Source organism: Pseudonaja textilis, chromosome 3 (genome assembly GCF_049901715.1).
Source record: "Pseudonaja textilis isolate UNSWEBS1 chromosome 3, rPseTex1.2, whole genome shotgun sequence".
NCBI classification, from domain to species: Eukaryota; Metazoa; Chordata; class Lepidosauria; order Squamata; family Elapidae; genus Pseudonaja; species Pseudonaja textilis.
This window is the reverse complement of record NC_141992.1, coordinates 101930608-101947862: the sequence shown is the minus strand read 5'-3', so window position 1 is coordinate 101947862 and position 17255 is coordinate 101930608. Positions and strand designations below refer to the sequence as shown.

The 17255-nt window shown below is 36.9% G+C and overlaps 1 protein-coding gene across 1 annotated transcript in view; it reads left to right on the top strand.

The window, feature by feature from the left end:
- The window catches only part of DDR2 (discoidin domain receptor tyrosine kinase 2), a 77529-nt gene that overhangs the window by 37621 nt on the left and 22653 nt on the right, over positions 1 to 17255 (top strand). Inside the window, exons 5-9 of the mRNA XM_087930493.1 lie at positions 4582 to 4729; positions 6255 to 6351; positions 8103 to 8286; positions 8759 to 9002; positions 14213 to 14275. Of these exons, the coding sequence (XP_087786619.1) occupies positions 4582 to 4729; positions 6255 to 6351; positions 8103 to 8286; positions 8759 to 9002; positions 14213 to 14275 (736 nt within the window). The remainder of the gene's footprint in view (positions 1 to 4581; positions 4730 to 6254; positions 6352 to 8102; positions 8287 to 8758; positions 9003 to 14212; positions 14276 to 17255) is intronic.

The window sequence follows — 17255 nt, the reverse complement described above, 5'->3', positions numbered from 1 at the left end:
GAGCATGGATATTATTTTGAATGTATGATTGTAAATTGGCAAGCTCATCCTCAATAGTTTTATTCAAAGAATGAAAAATTCTGAGGATGAACATTAGTAGCATATTTATCAAAAAAGAACCACATATTAGGATCTTTAATCTGCCAACCAGCGCATATCAATCCTGTATTAGATTGATCAGAGGCATTAAAAATAGGAAAATTGTCAGGATACATATCAGGAGCTATATTAAGTCCATACAAAGAAGAATTAAAGCTACCTGACAACCAATAGTAGTTAGAACAATAACTATAATTCCCTAGCTGTTTTAATATGTGCTGAGCAGCATCATAATCAGACCAATTATGAAGCCAAGTGTGTTTAGCATGACAACAGAAACACAGACCCCTTGTAAATTGACTAACTTTCAAATAACACCAACGGACAGAATTCAATTGCATAGGGGGTTTAGAAAATAGCTAGGAGTGTGAAATAGATTGTAGTTGTGAGACAATAAATGTAGAAGACATGATCAAGTTAGGGGTAAAAGAAATTTGACCAAATGCCATTGGGGCTCATAGTATAAAGTAATATTTGTGCCATGGGTCATAAACATATATTGGGCATGACGAACCCACAAATTAGGGTTAAGACAAACCACAGAAGTGTCATTTTGAGCAGAAACACCATTAACCATAAACAAGAAAATACAAAGTAAAATTGTAACAGAATTAGCAGTAATAATAGCAAAACCAGCAGCAACAAGATTTTCAGGAGTCTGAGGTAATTAGGCCTGTTGCAGTTGTTGTTGAACTTGATATGTAGTAGATTTAACCTGGCCCCAAGTGATGGGTTGCGGGCACTTCGGCCTTGGAAGCCAGACTTCTGTGTTCAGATGAAGATTGAAATCCGGAATCGGGTTGTGAAGACCCTGATGCCATGCCATGATACAGACGAACACAGCGCACTGGAACCCACACTGCTTGTCCAGTAGAAGGATCTTCCACGGCAGCATAACCACAACCCCAGGTGATCAGCGGTGTAGGGCCTTTCCAGGTTGGATCTGGAGCTTGGCGATACTTTACCAAAGGCCTTGCTAAAGATTCAGTAGTTCAAAAATGCAAATTAACAGGTGAATCTGCAAAGGTTAAATAAAAGGTTAAATAATTCCAAGTATATAATGCTACAGCAATGAGATTTTGAATGTTTCGCAGATGGTAAGGGCCAGACTCAGTTTGTAATTGTTTCTGAAGCAATGCCTTAAAAGTACGATGAGCTCGCTCAACTATAGCTTGACCCTGAGAGTTGTAAGGAATTCCGTGCACTAAAGTAATATTCCATTTCTGACAAAAGGTTTGAAATTCCTTACTAATATAAGTGAGGCCATTGTCAGTTTTCAACTGAGAAGGCCGACCCATTACAGCAAAAGAGGATAGGCAATGAGAAATAACATCCTTTAAGGATTCATCTGCCTTCTGGTTTCCTTCAGTCAAGGCATTAGTAAAGGGAGTATGACTTTGAATGTGTTCTACATACAAAGAATACAAGTGAGTTTCCAAACTATTCTTTAAAGATAAAATCAAGGATAACAAATTCTTATCCAAAGAGAGAGCACAATAAGAAAAAGGAAGAGATTGCATAACTAAATACACATATTGAGTATCAACGATCAAGTTAATAGGTTGGTCATTGAACAATTGTAAAGCCAAAATCACAGCAGCCAGCTCAGCACGTTGAGCTGAAGTCTGCGTGGCAGTAAATTTAGAATACCATTGTTGTTGAATCTGCCAGACAACCACACTCCTTGTAGGTGAGCCATCAGTAAAGACTAAGAGCTTTAGAAATAGGATTTCACACAAAAATGGAAGAAAAGACCAGATTTAAAGTAGTAGTAACCACTATTCTAGGATCCTTGGGTAAAGAATACAATAAGTTTCCCACATATTGAGAAAAGGCTATCTGATATGATTCTGAAATCATCATCAAATGCTCATGTTCAACTTTTGTATGAGTGAAAGCTATGCTAATGAGATCCTGTCCTGTAAGATGCAAGGCTCATTTACAACCTTTAATAATCAAATCCTCTAATGCTGATTGATAAGGATAAATGTTTCTAGGTGGAATAGCTGACAAATTAATCCATTCATTAATGTTGACTGCTTGTGGAGAGGCATTAGAATAAAGACATCCTGTGGGTAAGAGTGCAGGAGGAAGAATAGCTAAACAAAGTCCTATTGTTAAGGATGTTATCCTGTCCACATATCATTGCTTAAACTTATTCAATATTTCTTGAAGGCATGTTCTTTGAAGATCAGTTAATACAACTAGATCTCCTGGTGATTGTGCTCCCTTCAATGACTGAAATAAGGGCAACATATCACCAGTTGTAATGTAGAAGAGTGGGCGTGCCCAATTAATAATGCCAAGTAATTTTTGCCATTGTACTAAGGTATATGATTTCTGTACTTGTAATTCAGGAAGAATTGGAATGGAGAAATTGTGCAACATTCTATGTCCTAAGTAGGTATAAGGTTCTATCTTTTGAATTTTGTCTGAGGCTATATACAATCCCTGTTGTGCCACAATATCCATTAACTCTTTTAACAACTTAGATTCATCGAAATCTGGGGCTGCTATCAATATATCATCCATATAATGATAGACTAAATAGGAAGGAAATTTATTCCTAAAGGGTTGAAGAGCATTATCCACAAAATATTGACAAAGTGTAGGGGAATTAAGCATTCCCTGAGGCAACACTCACCAATGATATTGTTTTGTGGGCATGCTATTATTAAAAACTTGAAGAGTAAATGCAAATTTTTCTTTGTCTTGAGGCTGCAAAGGTATAGTAAAAAAGCAGTCTTTAAGATCTACTACCAATAATTTATAAAAATTAGGAATTAAGTTAGGATTTGGTAGACCACACTGTAAAGGACTCATGGGTTGGATATATTTATTATTTTTTTCTTAAACCCTGCAGGAGGCAAAATTTCCCATTTTTCATTTTTATAACAAAAACAGGAGTATACCAAAGACTAGTAGAAGGTTCTATATGACTAGCAGCCAATTGTTCTTGAACTAATTGTTGTAAAGCAGCAAGTTTTTCCCTTGATAATGGCCATTGTTCCACCCAAACCAGCGTAGAACAGAGCCATTTAAGAGGAAGAGCCATTATCAAGAATCAAATGAGCATTAAGAAGAGAAAGGATATCATGGCTCCAAATATTAGTATGAATATCTAGAATGTATAGTTGTAGGAAAAAGGACTTAGCAACAGATGTTGTAACATTAATTTCTTGAAAACTCTGCCAAGCAGCTATAGAACCTCCTATTCCTCACAATGAAGAAACTGTCATTTTTGCCACTGTACTGGCCATTGTAAAGAGGAGATGACACTAACATCGGCTCAAGTATCCAATAACCCTTGAAATGGTTGTTTATTAAGGAAGAGAGAGGAGTTCAGCTGTGAAGTAAGCCTACAGATAAAGAAGTTGATCCAAATCCTGCATCCACACGATTACCTATACCAGGAGATAGATTTTCATATAGAAGAAGAAACAATTGAACAACAGAAGAATTACAAGGAAGAACTTGAGGAAGATTCACTCAAATCTGAATCATGAAGATACCAGTGTAATCTGAATCTATTACCTCAGGCACAACAAAACAGCCCTTTTTGTGTGCAGAAGTACGAGGCAAAATTAAGCCAACTAATCCTGAAGGAAGAGGTCCTTTAAATTGAGATGGAACTATTTTAACTTCCAAGGGAATTTTAAACTCAATTTCCTCTTGAGTGATTAAATCAATCCCAGCGCTACCAGCTGTGGCTGGGGAGAAGCGAGAGAGACTGCTGGAGGAGTCAAGTGATATTTGCTTCCACTCTTCAGGGATCATTGTATAACCATTTTTTATTCCTTCTACAAGTCCTCTTGTAAAATTACCACTAATCCCGTAGTCTGTAACTACCTTTTTTTAACTCTCTTAAGATCTGATAAGGCAGCTATATATTCTTATACACACACACTTATATTAATGTATAAAAATCCGAGTCACTATATTATATAGGGACACTAAAGGGCAACTGCAGTGTATATCATGGAGGTTTGGCAAGATGATAGAGGAGTTCTACAACTACTGGTCAAAATAGTGAGCAAAGGCTAGCTAGGGTTTAATTTTCCATCTCCCTTTCCAGACTTCTCTCTAGGCTTTTGCTGCTGTCAATATATATGTACCTTCTGAATGGCTGGACAAAGATGTATTGGCTGTCCATTTTTATAAGCTCTGGCAGAGCTGACACAGCAAATTCACAGTGTGATTAAAAAAAAATGCTTTGCTCTGGTTTCAAGTAAATTGTGGCAAAATAAAACAAAAATGGCTCAATTTCTTTAAAACTAGCCAATATTGCATGACTGTGGGTCCAGACTGGAACCAGCTGCTCATGTGGAAATGCCCTGAATTGAACCAAATGGAAATATGCTATATTATCTTCATAAATATTTAGATGACACTTGATAAGTTAGCATAACTAAATTCCTTCTGCTCCCGCCCACTGGCTAATAACCTTCTTCTCTGCCTTTCATTTCCTTTTCTTCTCCTCAGGTACTTGAAGGAAACACTAATCCATATGACATTGTCCTCAAGGACCTGGAGCCACCTATTATTGGGCGATTCATTCGCTTCATCCCTGTGACTGATCACTCTACAAATGTGTGTCTCAGAGTCGAGCTGTATGGTTGTGTTTGGTTGGGTAAGCACAACAATTTTTGAAGAGGATTCATGCTGAAAGAATATTTCAGTCAGGGAACAGCAGATGGATAAAAGTTCAGAAGTCCTAAGGCTCAAATTGTCAATAGGATAAAAGATGCAAAAGGTTGATGTCTATGGATGGAGATGTGCCTCCAATTGTCTAGTGTTACTCTACCTCAGCAAACTTTAAGGTGTGTGGATGTTAACTCTCAACTGAAGTCCACACATCTTAAAGTTGCTGAGGTTGAGAAACACTGATCTGGAAAATCAAGCCTACTCTCTGACTGCATGGAATGCAACCTTCCTATCCAGAGATAAGCATAAGAAAATATTGTTCTATAAGCTTAAACAGAAGTTGATTTTTACAGATAGTGTTGATTTGCCCAGGCAGAACCTGCTAGAGGATTTTTGGATTTGTGTGTGTGTGTGTGTGAGAGAGAGAGAGAGAGATGTTGGAGTAGATCCCGTTGCCACCCCTGGATATGCTAGCAACATGATACATATTGGAGCTGTGGAATGAAATTAGACTTATATTTGCTAGGAAATATACTCTGATTTCTGTTTTTATTTGATGTGCCTCTTAATCATTGATAACAGAGTATTGACCGACACTAGATTCTTGGGAGAGTTTTTCTTTTTTTTTTCTATTAAGTGTCTTGCAATTGGATTGGTACAGGAAAAATACAAATTGAAGATTTTGTGCTAGAACATTGTAACACCACTCTATCACTATAGCAATATCTAGTCTGTGTTAATGTTTGATCATCATTGCAGTGATTGCTTGACACTCTATTTTGCTCGTGCCCAAATCCTAATTCTTTTATATTAGTCCCAATGGTGCTTTTCCAAAAGGCTGCTGGACTTTCTTGGTTTTTTCTTTGAAAACATTTTGTTTCTCATCCAAAAAGCTTTTTCAATGCTAAAGAAGTATGTGAAATGGAAACAATTTAAAAGACAGAAAACAAATGTATTATCTCTGTGCAGAGGCTGGATTTATTAAATTATGCAAAAAAGAAAGAAGGTCCAGATAAATTTGATATAAGATTTTGGAATTAATTATAAAGAATCCTTCCCATAGGAAAACTCAATATGATAAAAAAAAATTAAAATTGGGCACTAGAGGGAACTAAAGATTACAATTAAAGGAGAAGAACATTTATACTTCACTTACAATTACAAAATGAAGCAAATATTTCAACTGGATGTGTTGAATGATATTTTTGAAGAATTTTATTAGTTTTTACTATTGTAATTACAATTTTTAATAAAATGACTATTAAAAGTGTTTCAGGCAACTGAAGGAGGTTTCAATAAATACATTAAGCATTACACATTAATTGATAAGGTACTTGTAATCTGTCTTGCATCTCACCTATATTTTATAACCGTGCTATTTTCCCTTCCTTCTCCCCCCGCCCTCCAATTTAAACATATATCAGTCTAGCCATTTTGTGCATCTAAAGAAGTAAATGTGTTAGTTGCAAAAAAGAAGCAACAAAAGTAACTCTCCTTCTATTCCTTTACAGATGGGTTGGTTTCATATAACACTCCAGCAGGGCAACAATTAGTTCTACCCGATGGCAACATGATTTACTTGAATGATTCAATCTATGATGGTTACAGGTGAGTTCTCTATTCATGTCCAATGAGGGAGAGGAAAAACTTTTTAGACCTTATTAATGCTTGAGCAAAATTGTCCAGTGTTCAAATGAGAACAATAGGAATAAAATATAAAATGTAACAATATTTGGCAGAAGAGTTTGGCTTTCTGGCACCTTCATATAATTTTGATGATTACGGAGAGATCTTGTGTTCAGTGCAACCATCCTTATTTCCAAATGTGCATCTTATATGAGCAATAGTGTGTAGGGCTAGGGCTGACCAGAAGAATAACAATAAAAAGCATCTCAAAAGAGATGCTTCTTTGGCTTTTTGCTGTTATTCTTGTTAACTTCATTGCTTTACTCTTGGCATTGTTATTTGAATTTCCCATCTTCCTTTGGGTAAAATAATTGTCTCCTGTATCTGGAATACAAAGATCTTATCACTAAAGTAACCCAGAGGCAAGAAATAAGTCTTTTAATGAACTATAACAGCTGCTTTTCCCAGGATTTAACAAATTATTCATCGCTGAAGAATATGCTAATATACTGACCAGTAGGTGCAATTAAAATATTGACCAAGTGTAAAACAAGTGTAAAATGAGCAATACTAACAGAATTTCAGGTAGCTCTTTCTCTCCCTGCAATTGTACTTATGCATGGCAAGAATTGATCCTGAGTTCTTCTGCATCCGAAATTTATACTTCTTTGAATAGGCCTTAGAAATCTATTAGTATCAAAATCAATCATAAGGATTAAGCAACCAGCTCTCCTTTTCATCTACTGCAGTAGTGTTTACCTTTAGTCTGTTTACCAGTTCAAGGATCATATGATATTTGTACCAAAAGGTCTACATTGATTACTTCTAGCTTTTAAAGCCCCAAATGGCTTACCACTTGCTAAGAGGGGGGGGATCTACTGTCCCATTCCAGTTAATTTCCATATTAATTAGTTTTAGTACTAATTTTGCTTTAGCATGTTGGAATTTTAATTTTTTTAAGTGGTTAATGATCTGGCTACTTGCTAGAGTAAAAAGTTGGGACACAAACTGAAAAGTAAAATGATAACAAAAATAATAAATGTCCACAGTTCAATGTGTATGCCTAGCATTGATTCTCATTTTTCATTCCATAAATCCCTGTTTTATCCCTTATTTATATGGGACTTTTTCCCAAATTAATAATGTAATTAATTGTTAAGTTATTTTAAGACACTGAGTCTAATCCTTTGTAGCTGAATACATTTTTAGAATAGAACAAAATAGAATTGAATTAAATTCTTTATTGGCCAAGTGTGATTGGACACATAAGGAATATGTTTTGGTACATATGCTCTCAAGATACATACGTACATACATACGTACATACATACATACATACATACATAAATACATACATTTATTATTTCTTGTTAGCATATCTAAAGCCAATCATTGACAGATGTTTGAATTTTCAAAAAATGTTTGTGGCAGCTTTGTCATGTGAAGACTTGTGAGTAGCTGCAGTTGAAATCAAAACTTACTAAGTTTAATGCAGACAAAGAAGTGCTGTTCGATCTGGGAATTGGCTCCCTCTGTCTTAATCCAAATGGACTTTCCACTAAGGATTCCATGTTTCAGCTTCTGCTAAATCAGCCTACCACTCCATCCATTTTAATTGTGGTTGGAAAAAATCCCCTTTCGCTGCCAGTTTTGGACAAACTGATTTTGTTGAAATTCAGTAAGGAAATGCTAATCTTGTCCTCTTCTTTTCCTTCCCATATGACTGACATCAGCATGACAGAAGGATTAGGACAGCTAACAGATGGGGTTTCTGGCTTGGATGATTTCAGCCAGAGCCACGAATATCATGTATGGCCTGGTTATGACTATGTTGGTTGGAGCAATGAAAGCACTACAAATGGACATGTGGAAATCACCTTTGAATTTGACCGAATCAGAAATTTCACCACCATGAAGGTAAGTTGTCAAAATTGAGGCTGCATTCAGAATTACTTTTAGGTTGCAAACTAAATACTATTTAGAGTGCATTGGAGAGTTGAGGGATCTTCTTTATCCAAAATTGGTACCTATCTTTTCTCTGTATAGTGAATTTTGTTTATGTGCAATTAAAAGAAATAAAAACAAATGAAAGCAGAAAATTGTGAATTTGCTCACCCTGGCAACGTTCCTGTGAATTCAGAATATCTCATGAATTATTGGCATATTAGTGTGTGTTCACATAAGCATGAATACCAAGCTGAAATAGAGATGAATTGAAACCCTTGAGTTATATAAATTTGCTTTCCAAACTTGGTATTTCATAGGCAGGCTGACTCTCAACTGGAAAGTAGGGGCATACTGTAGTATTCCAGCATATTTTATATTATATCATGGTTTCAGAAGTAAATAAATGTGACCAGTTTATAGAACATCTATCTCTATTACACAGGTTCACTGCAACAATATGTTTGCCAAAGGAGTAAAGATTTTCAAGGAGGTGCAGTGTTACTTCCGCTCTGATGCAACTGAATGGGAACCAAACACTGTCTCCTCATTACTGGTACTAGATGATGTCAATCCCAGTGCTCGCTTTGTTACAGTACCCCTTTTCCATCGGATGGCTAATGCCATCAAATGCCAGTTCTACTTTGCTGATACCTGGATGATGTTCAGTGAGATTACCTTCCAATCAGGTATGATGAAGGGAATTCAGGGTGTTAAAGGAAGAGTAATATACTGAAATTACTGTTAATCCATTAATACACAAAAGGGGCAAAAATAGACTCATCTAAGATGTTACTTATAAATAAACTCTGGAGATAAAGTTACAGATTATTTATCAAATTTCTATACCATCACCTACATGACTCTGGGTGGTTCATAAACAATGATGGACTTTATATTGGATTTTATGGGTCAGGGCTTACTGCAATGCTACTACTTAATGCCTTGTCAGCAGCATTTTCCCGCAAGATCTTTGGCCCTCTTAAGGAGACAAAATAGGAAAATGTTTTAGTCAATAATATAGACTAAAACAGTTTTTCCTTTTGAGTTGTAGAAAGAATTTGCTGAACTTGGCATTCCAATGCATGCAGGTTGGGCTGACATGCCTCACACTTGTTAGGCTTCCATAGATAGCAGTCATTGTTTTTATCAATGTTGATAGGAGATTTACTGTATATTTTTGCTTGCTGAGGCTTCTATATTGCTTAATTCCCACAGGCTCTGAGCAGTTGGGGAAAAAAACATAACAGAGGGTTTAAAAATTTAGTTCCACAAAACATTCCCAATCAGCACACTATAACAGTGTCATCCATAAAGGTAGAATAAACCTTCACTTCCATACATGTTTTCCTGAACAATCTTTGCTGTTCGATAAGATGAACATGGAGCGGATATCTGGAAGTAAGCTGTTGCATAGAAAGGAGGCCATCACTGGGAAGGCTTGCTTTGGAGAGGGGGTCTCTGTAGATGGCATTACCTCTGAGGAGGAAAACCTTGTCAAACCTTCTCTTCCCAATTCAGCCTTCATTGTTTCCAGAGCAGCCCCGTGGGCCAGATCCGGCCCCTGGGCCTTGAGTTTGACACCCCTGCCTTATTGGGAAAGGAACCTGTCCCCTTTTTTGAAAAAGAATCTTACATTCCGCTGGAAAAAAACTTAAACAAACCAACCTGCCTTCCTGCCTTCCTGCCTTCCTTTCCTTCCTTCCATTTTAGTTCAATTTAATTCAATTTAATCTCAGAACAGTAATGCTGCTTCCAGTCTGTCAGAAGCTGAAACTTTAATGCTGATCACAGATATCAAAAGAATCTGAGGCAGATATTGTTTTTTTAGTTTTGCACGAGATCCTTTCTAAACCAGGCTTTGAACTGGTAATCATTGTATTTAAATTATATTGCCCCCCTCCTCTATTTCTTTGGCTCATTCATGATGGGCTAAGATAAATGCCTTACAGGCTGTGGCCATGTTGCAGACTGCAGGTTATACTCTTTAGGTCTGTTTATTTATACTACTGCAAATTATGTGAAGTGGATCATGGTCTACCCGCTACCACTGCCCTTAATGCATTTGTTGTAAAATCTAAATAGAGCAGCTCTGACAGCTATATTTCTCTACGAAGGGAGAATCATCCAATTGGTGAGGCGTACCTCTTACCAGTTATGTATCTTTGATTATTTTCCATTGTAACTGTTCCTGGAGAAGTCAGACCTAGATGTGACCAATCATTCTCAATGGTTTATCATAATTTACTTTATGTGAGGCTACTTTTGGAATCAGTCCAGAAATTTTGGTCTACAGTGTTGCTGCCAGATTCAGCTTGTCATTGTCTGATAATATGTTCTAGGTCAGGAATGTCAAACTCAAGGCCTGTGGGCCTGATCCGCCCCGCTAAGATCTGGCCTATGGGGCCACTCTGGAAACAACAAAGGATCAGTCCATGGTGTCTCTACCAGCAAAAATGGAGCTTAGGAGGGCCACGTGTGGCTGCCCCAAGTTCTGTTTTCTCTGGAAGAGGGCTGCAGGCCATCACGGCTGAAAATGGGCCCGGGGGGCCACACGCACCCATCCAAAGCTCTATTTTTCTGGTAAAGAGGCCATTGTGGCAAAAAAACGGGGCTCAGGGTGGCACGTGTTTTCCTCCCAAGTTCCATTTTCTCTGAAATAGGGCTGCATTTTGCTGGCAGAGGGCTAGCAAAACAAACTGAAAGCAAAACAAACAGAGAAATTTTCCCCTTTTGCATTTGAGCATATAAGAAGAGACAGAAAAGAAAAAGAAGGGAAGATGGGAAGAGAGCAAGGAAGGAAAAATAAGAAAAGAGGAGAAGGAAAAAGAAAGGAGAATGAACAGGAAAAAGGAAAAGGAAAAGGAAAGAAGGGGGGGAGGAAGAAAGGAAAATTATAGTGAGAGGGAGGGAGAGTCTCAGGGAAATCCTACCTTAAGCACTCGGCTACCATAGGTGCCCCCGACACAAGTGATCTCGAGCTGGTCATGCCCACCCTACCCACACCCATTCTGTCCCTGAGGTCAAACACAACCCTGATGCAATCCTCAATGAAATTGAGTTTGACACTCCTCTTCTAGGTCCATTATTATGGGTTTGTATGAGTGGTGGGATTCAGCCAGTTTGCAACAGTTCAACCGAACTGGTAGCTAGCTTTTTGTGCAGTTCAGCAAACTGGCTGAAAATAAAGTGCAAGAGAGGTTTTTTTTTTTACTTCTCTCTCCCTTTGGTTTATAGCTCCGGGCAGACAGCTAAGAATTACTTAACAGGCATACTTAGTTCCGATAAGAAAACTACAAGAATGCAGCTGGCACCTGCCTTGAATAAACAAAACAAACTGACAGTATTAGGGCAGGGAAATCCATCAATGATCCAACTAGGGATGGAATTAACCTCTTCCCTTCAGAAGGACAAGATTACAAATATTTTCATTTTATAAAAGGTATTAAATAACACCTCTGTGATCAGCCGATACTCCCTGGAGCTCCCCAATACTTTTTATATCTGCTGCAGTTGGCTACTTCTTGTTTGTTCGGGGGGGGGGGGAATCCCGGAGGGGACAATGATGCAGCTTCGGCATATAGACCCTCAATGTAATGCATGTGTGGTCCAGCCCGCTGTATTGCTTCTGCTGTGAAGCACCCAATTTAGAACATAGAGAACACAGAGTAATAGAGTTGGAAGGGACCTCAGAGGTCTTCTAGTCCAACTCCCTGCTAGAGCAGGAGACCTTATATCATTTCACATAAATAGTTGTCCCATCTCTTTTTGAAAGCCTCTAGTGATGGAGCACCCACATCTTCTGAAGGCAAACTATTCCATTGGTTGATGGGTCTCAATCTTAGGAAATTTCTCCTTAGTCCTAGGTTGCTTCTCTCTTTAGTTAGTTTCCATCCATTGTTTCTTGTTGTGCCTTTTGGTGCTTTAGAAAATAGACGGATCCCCCCGTTTTTGTAGGAGCACCTCAAATATTGGAACAAGGCTATTTTATTGTGCGTTGGGGAGATGTTTGGCAACATTGATTAAATGGAAAAATGGGCATGGTTGAATTTGCTTTTTAAATCCTGTCAGCACTTCTCTAGATAAAAAGTGAAAGATCATTGTAGGGCTGGGGCAACTTTTGCACTGTCAGTTTGGAACAATCTCAAAATTTCCAGTGGAAAGACCACATAAAAGAGGCATGGTTGACTTTCCTAGTTGACTAGATTGTGCCAGTTTGATGAAAAGTGGAGGCCTCAGTTCTCTTCTCCTTGAGATCCTCTGCTTTTTGCACCCTGGTGCCTCCACCTTTTGGTCTTAATGTAGCTGCCTAATGATTTCTGCTGCCATTGCCTGTAAGTCACATGGATGAGTTTACCTCCATTCTGGAGAACTAGTAGTGGAAATGTTGAGTAGTTTGGAGAACCGGCAAATCCCACCTCTGACTGGAGATTTTACAGTATCCTTCCCCTGCCAGGCCCACCAAGCCACATCCACAGAACCAGTAGTAAAAAAAAATTGAATCCCAGCACTGCACATAAACCTGACATGTGAAACAGGAAAGAATTTCACAGGCTTTGCCATCATTTAAAATAAACCAAAAAGTAGAAAAACCAAAGTGGATAAAAATGAAATAAATCCAGTAGTGTAAGTCATGTGACAAGTCACTCAGCACCCCTACTCCTTTAGAAGGACATCATTCTCACAAATGATTTATTTATTTTTTTAGATGTTTATCCTGCCTTTATTATTTTATAAGGAACTCACGGTAGAGATCCTACCTAATATTCCTTCCTCCTTTTAGTTTCCCCACAACCACAATCTAAGAAGTAGTTTGGGCTGGGAGAGAGTGACTGGTCAGTCAGCCATTTTTTTCAAGCCTAAAATGGGACTAGAACTCAGAGTCTCTTGGTTTCTAGGCCAGTACCTTAACTACTACTTTGTTTAAAAAGGAGGAAGGAATGTCAAAATAACATGTAAGAATTGCATGCAAAAACAAGGTTGGAGGAAACAAACTTGTAAAGCTGGAAACATCACAGTTAATATTTCAGAATAATCCCATAGAATGATGCAAAAGACAAAAGAGAAGTTTTGGCAAATTACAATCTGAGATGGACCTATTAGTAGGGAAGGAGACTAGAACGAGTACTAATGCTCTGCAAGATGCATCAAACCTGAAGTCAAGATGTTTGTTATTTATTTGCACAAGGCAAGCATTTTTTTATTTGAAAACTACTCCACCAGTGAGGTGAGCGACTGGGTGACAAGGAGTGGCTGTGAGAGAAGGGGCCAGGTGTGGCCAGGTGTGGTGAGGAGAGGCTAGGCAAGGAGAGGCTGGGCGAGGAGAGGTACCCTTCAACATGAATGATGTTAAGTTGGCCACGCCCACCCAGTCACATGACCACACAGCCACGCCTACTCAGCCGGTCATTAGTACAGAGAACCAGTTGTTAAATTATTTGAATCCCACCACTGGTTTGTATGGATTATACTGTATTTGAAACCAGCTTGCTAGATTTATTTTATTTTTGATTGCATATTCTCTTCAGTTAGCAAATACTTAGAAAAGTGGGATATTGTTATCAGTAATAATGCATGGTCCTTGCTGGTGCCTGAAGAAAACATTAGATTTATATCCAGTGCACTTATACCTTTATGCCTTCTTTTTCTAACAAGCATATTCATTGCAAATTCAAATGCAGTTTGAAACAGACAGCTTTGGATCTGATATCCAACATACTGGAGTCAGATCATTGTTTTAAAGCAAAAGTTTGCAATTGTCTCTGCTATGCTATGAATATGACTAATTCTTTCTTTCTTTCTTTCTTTCTTTCTTTCTTTCTTTCTTTCTTTCTTTCTTTCTTTCTTTCTTTCTTTCTTTCTTTCTTTCTTTCTTTCTTTCTTTTTTCATTTTCCTTAGATACAGCTATGTACAACAATTCTGGATCCCTACCTGAATCTTCAGTGACTCCCACTATCTATGGTATGTATGTTGCTATGTTGGGGTCTCTTTTTTTAAAAAAAAGTTTTTATTTTTTAAGACATACATATACAAACAAAACATAAAAACAAAACCATCTTCCATTTTATATACATACAGTGTGTCAGTTGGCTACAAATCTTTTGTGCTACCCTTTTGTGGTCATTACTCCCAGTTTATTTTCACATTGTCAAACTAACATGCTTATATATTTATCAGTTATTAATCATCCATGACTGAACTATTTATTCCATCATTTTATATGAAATATTCAAAATTTTGTTTTAAAATTTATATACTTTCATCCAATGGTTATATATGTCTTTATTATATTTTATATAAATTTTCTTTATATGCAGTTGACATAATATTCCCTTCTAGCATTGTTTCAGTGTCTTTAGGTATCTGGGGTAAATTCACTTTCTGTAAATACTGCTTAACTTTTTCTTCTTGAATATTCTCTTGAAAGTACAATTTTCCATAGTAATCTTGTATAAATTTTTTTCTTCTCTTTATTTCCATAGCAAGCTTGGCCTTGATCATCTATTAATTGACTAATCCTTCTTGATTCTCTTTCCTTTCTCAGTTTATAGGCTAGCCATCTGCCTGGTTTGTTTGCATCTTCAAAGTAATTCTGTTTAGCATTTTTAAATTTTTGTGCTAGTTCCTCTTTTTCCATTAGTCCCATTTTATGTTTAATTATATCCATTTTATTTTTAATGTCTTTTTTGCGGGGACTACTGTAGGTCTTCTTCCAGTCTTTTATAATCATCCTCCAATGTTTTGAAAATCTTTTTCTGTTTTACATTTCTTTTCCTTGTATAGTCTATTATCAATCCTCTTGTGTAGGCCTTCATCGTGTCCCAGAGATTCTGTAAAGATGTATCCTCTTTTCTATTTTCTTTAAAAAAGAAAACAAATTCTTTCTCTATTTTCTGTTTAAAGTCTTTTTCTTTTAATATTGTGTTTTATTTAGAGTCCATCTAGATCTCCTCTTATATCCTTTCCAAATCACTGTCACAGGATTATGGTCTGCCCAGGTGCTTGTTTCTATTTCAATCTCTCGTATGTTAGCCAGTAATTCTGCTGACATCCATATCATGTCTATTCTAGACCATGATACATGCCTGTTTGAGTAAAAAGTGTATTGCTTACTTTCCACATTTCTCTCTCTCCATGCATCTTTTAAGTTAAATTCTTCTGTTATTCGAAAGAAAGATTTTGGTAGTATCTTTCTAACTTTCTTTGTTGATTTCTGTGTTTCATAGTCCAACCGATCATTAATTATTCCATTAAGATCTCCCACATACAAATATTAACATAGTCCAGTTCAATTATTTTCATATGTAATTTCTTGTAAAATTCTTCTTGATCATCATTCGGAGCATAAATTGCACTTAAAAGTGTTTTAACATTATTGTCCATTATTTCCACCATCAAAATCCTTCTGTCGTCATCTGTGTAAATTAGTTCTGCCAGAATTGTATCTTTAATATACAATACCACACCCCCATTTTTAGATTGTGCCAGCGATGTAAATAATTTCCCTAATTTTTTTTGTTTCAATATATATTCATGTTGTTTTTTGATATGTACTTCTTGTAGGCAAATTATATCAAATTTTAATTTCTCTAATTGTGAAATACTTTCCTTCTTTTGGTAGCCAAATTAAGTCCATTTATGTTAATCGTAATCAATTTTCTTTCATCCATGTTAGGCTTTGGGGGGCGCGTTATTGCTCTAGTAAATCTTAATTCTCATTGCTCTCTGGGTACACTACCTACTGCACCTTCCTCTTTTTCTTTTTCAATTACTGCTGTACACTCTTCCTGGAATTCAATTAATGACTCTTCCTTTCTTGCTTCTTCCTCCTTTCCTCTAAGATATTCTAAGTAAAATAACTCAGCTTTTTCAACTGTGTCAGTTCTGTGTCTTTGTTCCTGCCAGGTGAACAAGAGTCCTTCTGGCATCAACCATCTGTAGTTTACTCCTCTTTTAAGTAACTCTTTGGTCAAAAATAAGTATTCTCTTCTCATCTCTCTTACTCTTCTTGGTACCTGTTTCAGCACCACATTTTCTTTGTCTTTATACTTTAATGTTTTCTCTCTTGCCACCTGCAGTATCTGTGTCTTGATGATCTTTTTAGTAAATCTGATGTAAACTTCCCTTGGTAGTCTGTTTCTCATTGCATATCTTGTATAGACCCGAAACACTTCATCCATCCCATCCATCATTTTCTCTTTGGTTATCTCTAAAGCTTCTGCCAGTATTTCTGTCATTATTTCAGCAAGATTTTCACCTTTTCCTTCTTCTACATTTTGAAATCTTAGGTAGAATTCTGATCTATCAATTTCCCATCCTAATGGTTCACACCTGCCCTTCTCAACATCGCTCAATTAAGTATCAATATCTCCAATTTTCTTGTCCCTTTGTGTATCTTCTTTATTTTTGTTGAATCTGTCTTCATATTTCATCATCATCTGTTGAATATTTTCTACTTTTTCATCTGTCTTTTCAGTTCTTTGCTCAATATTCTCCATTCTCTTTTCAATCTTCCGAATTCCTTGCATAATTATCTGTAATGTCAGCTCCTTCTCTTTCTCCTGTTCTAAGATTGTCTGTATTGACCATTGTCCTCCAGATGGTGAAGAGGCTATTGGTATTGAGGAAGCTGGGGCTGTTGTCTTTCTGCTCATCTTGTAGTACTTATCTGTGAAGAAAGAAAGAGAAAAAAAGAGAAAAGGAAAAAGGAAAAAAAAAAGAGCACAGGCAGGCAATTGCCACTCCAAAAAATAAGGGAAAAAAGTATTCAGGCACTTGTATACCTTAATCCAATTATTTCTCTTAGTAAGAAGGAGAAAAGAGAGCAAAAAAGAATAAAAAATTACATTCTAGTCCCTGGAATAAAAGGTTGAAATCCAAATATAAAAATCTGACTGGAGGAGGAGTAAAAAGGGAAGTGAAAAGTAACAAACAGTTCTAA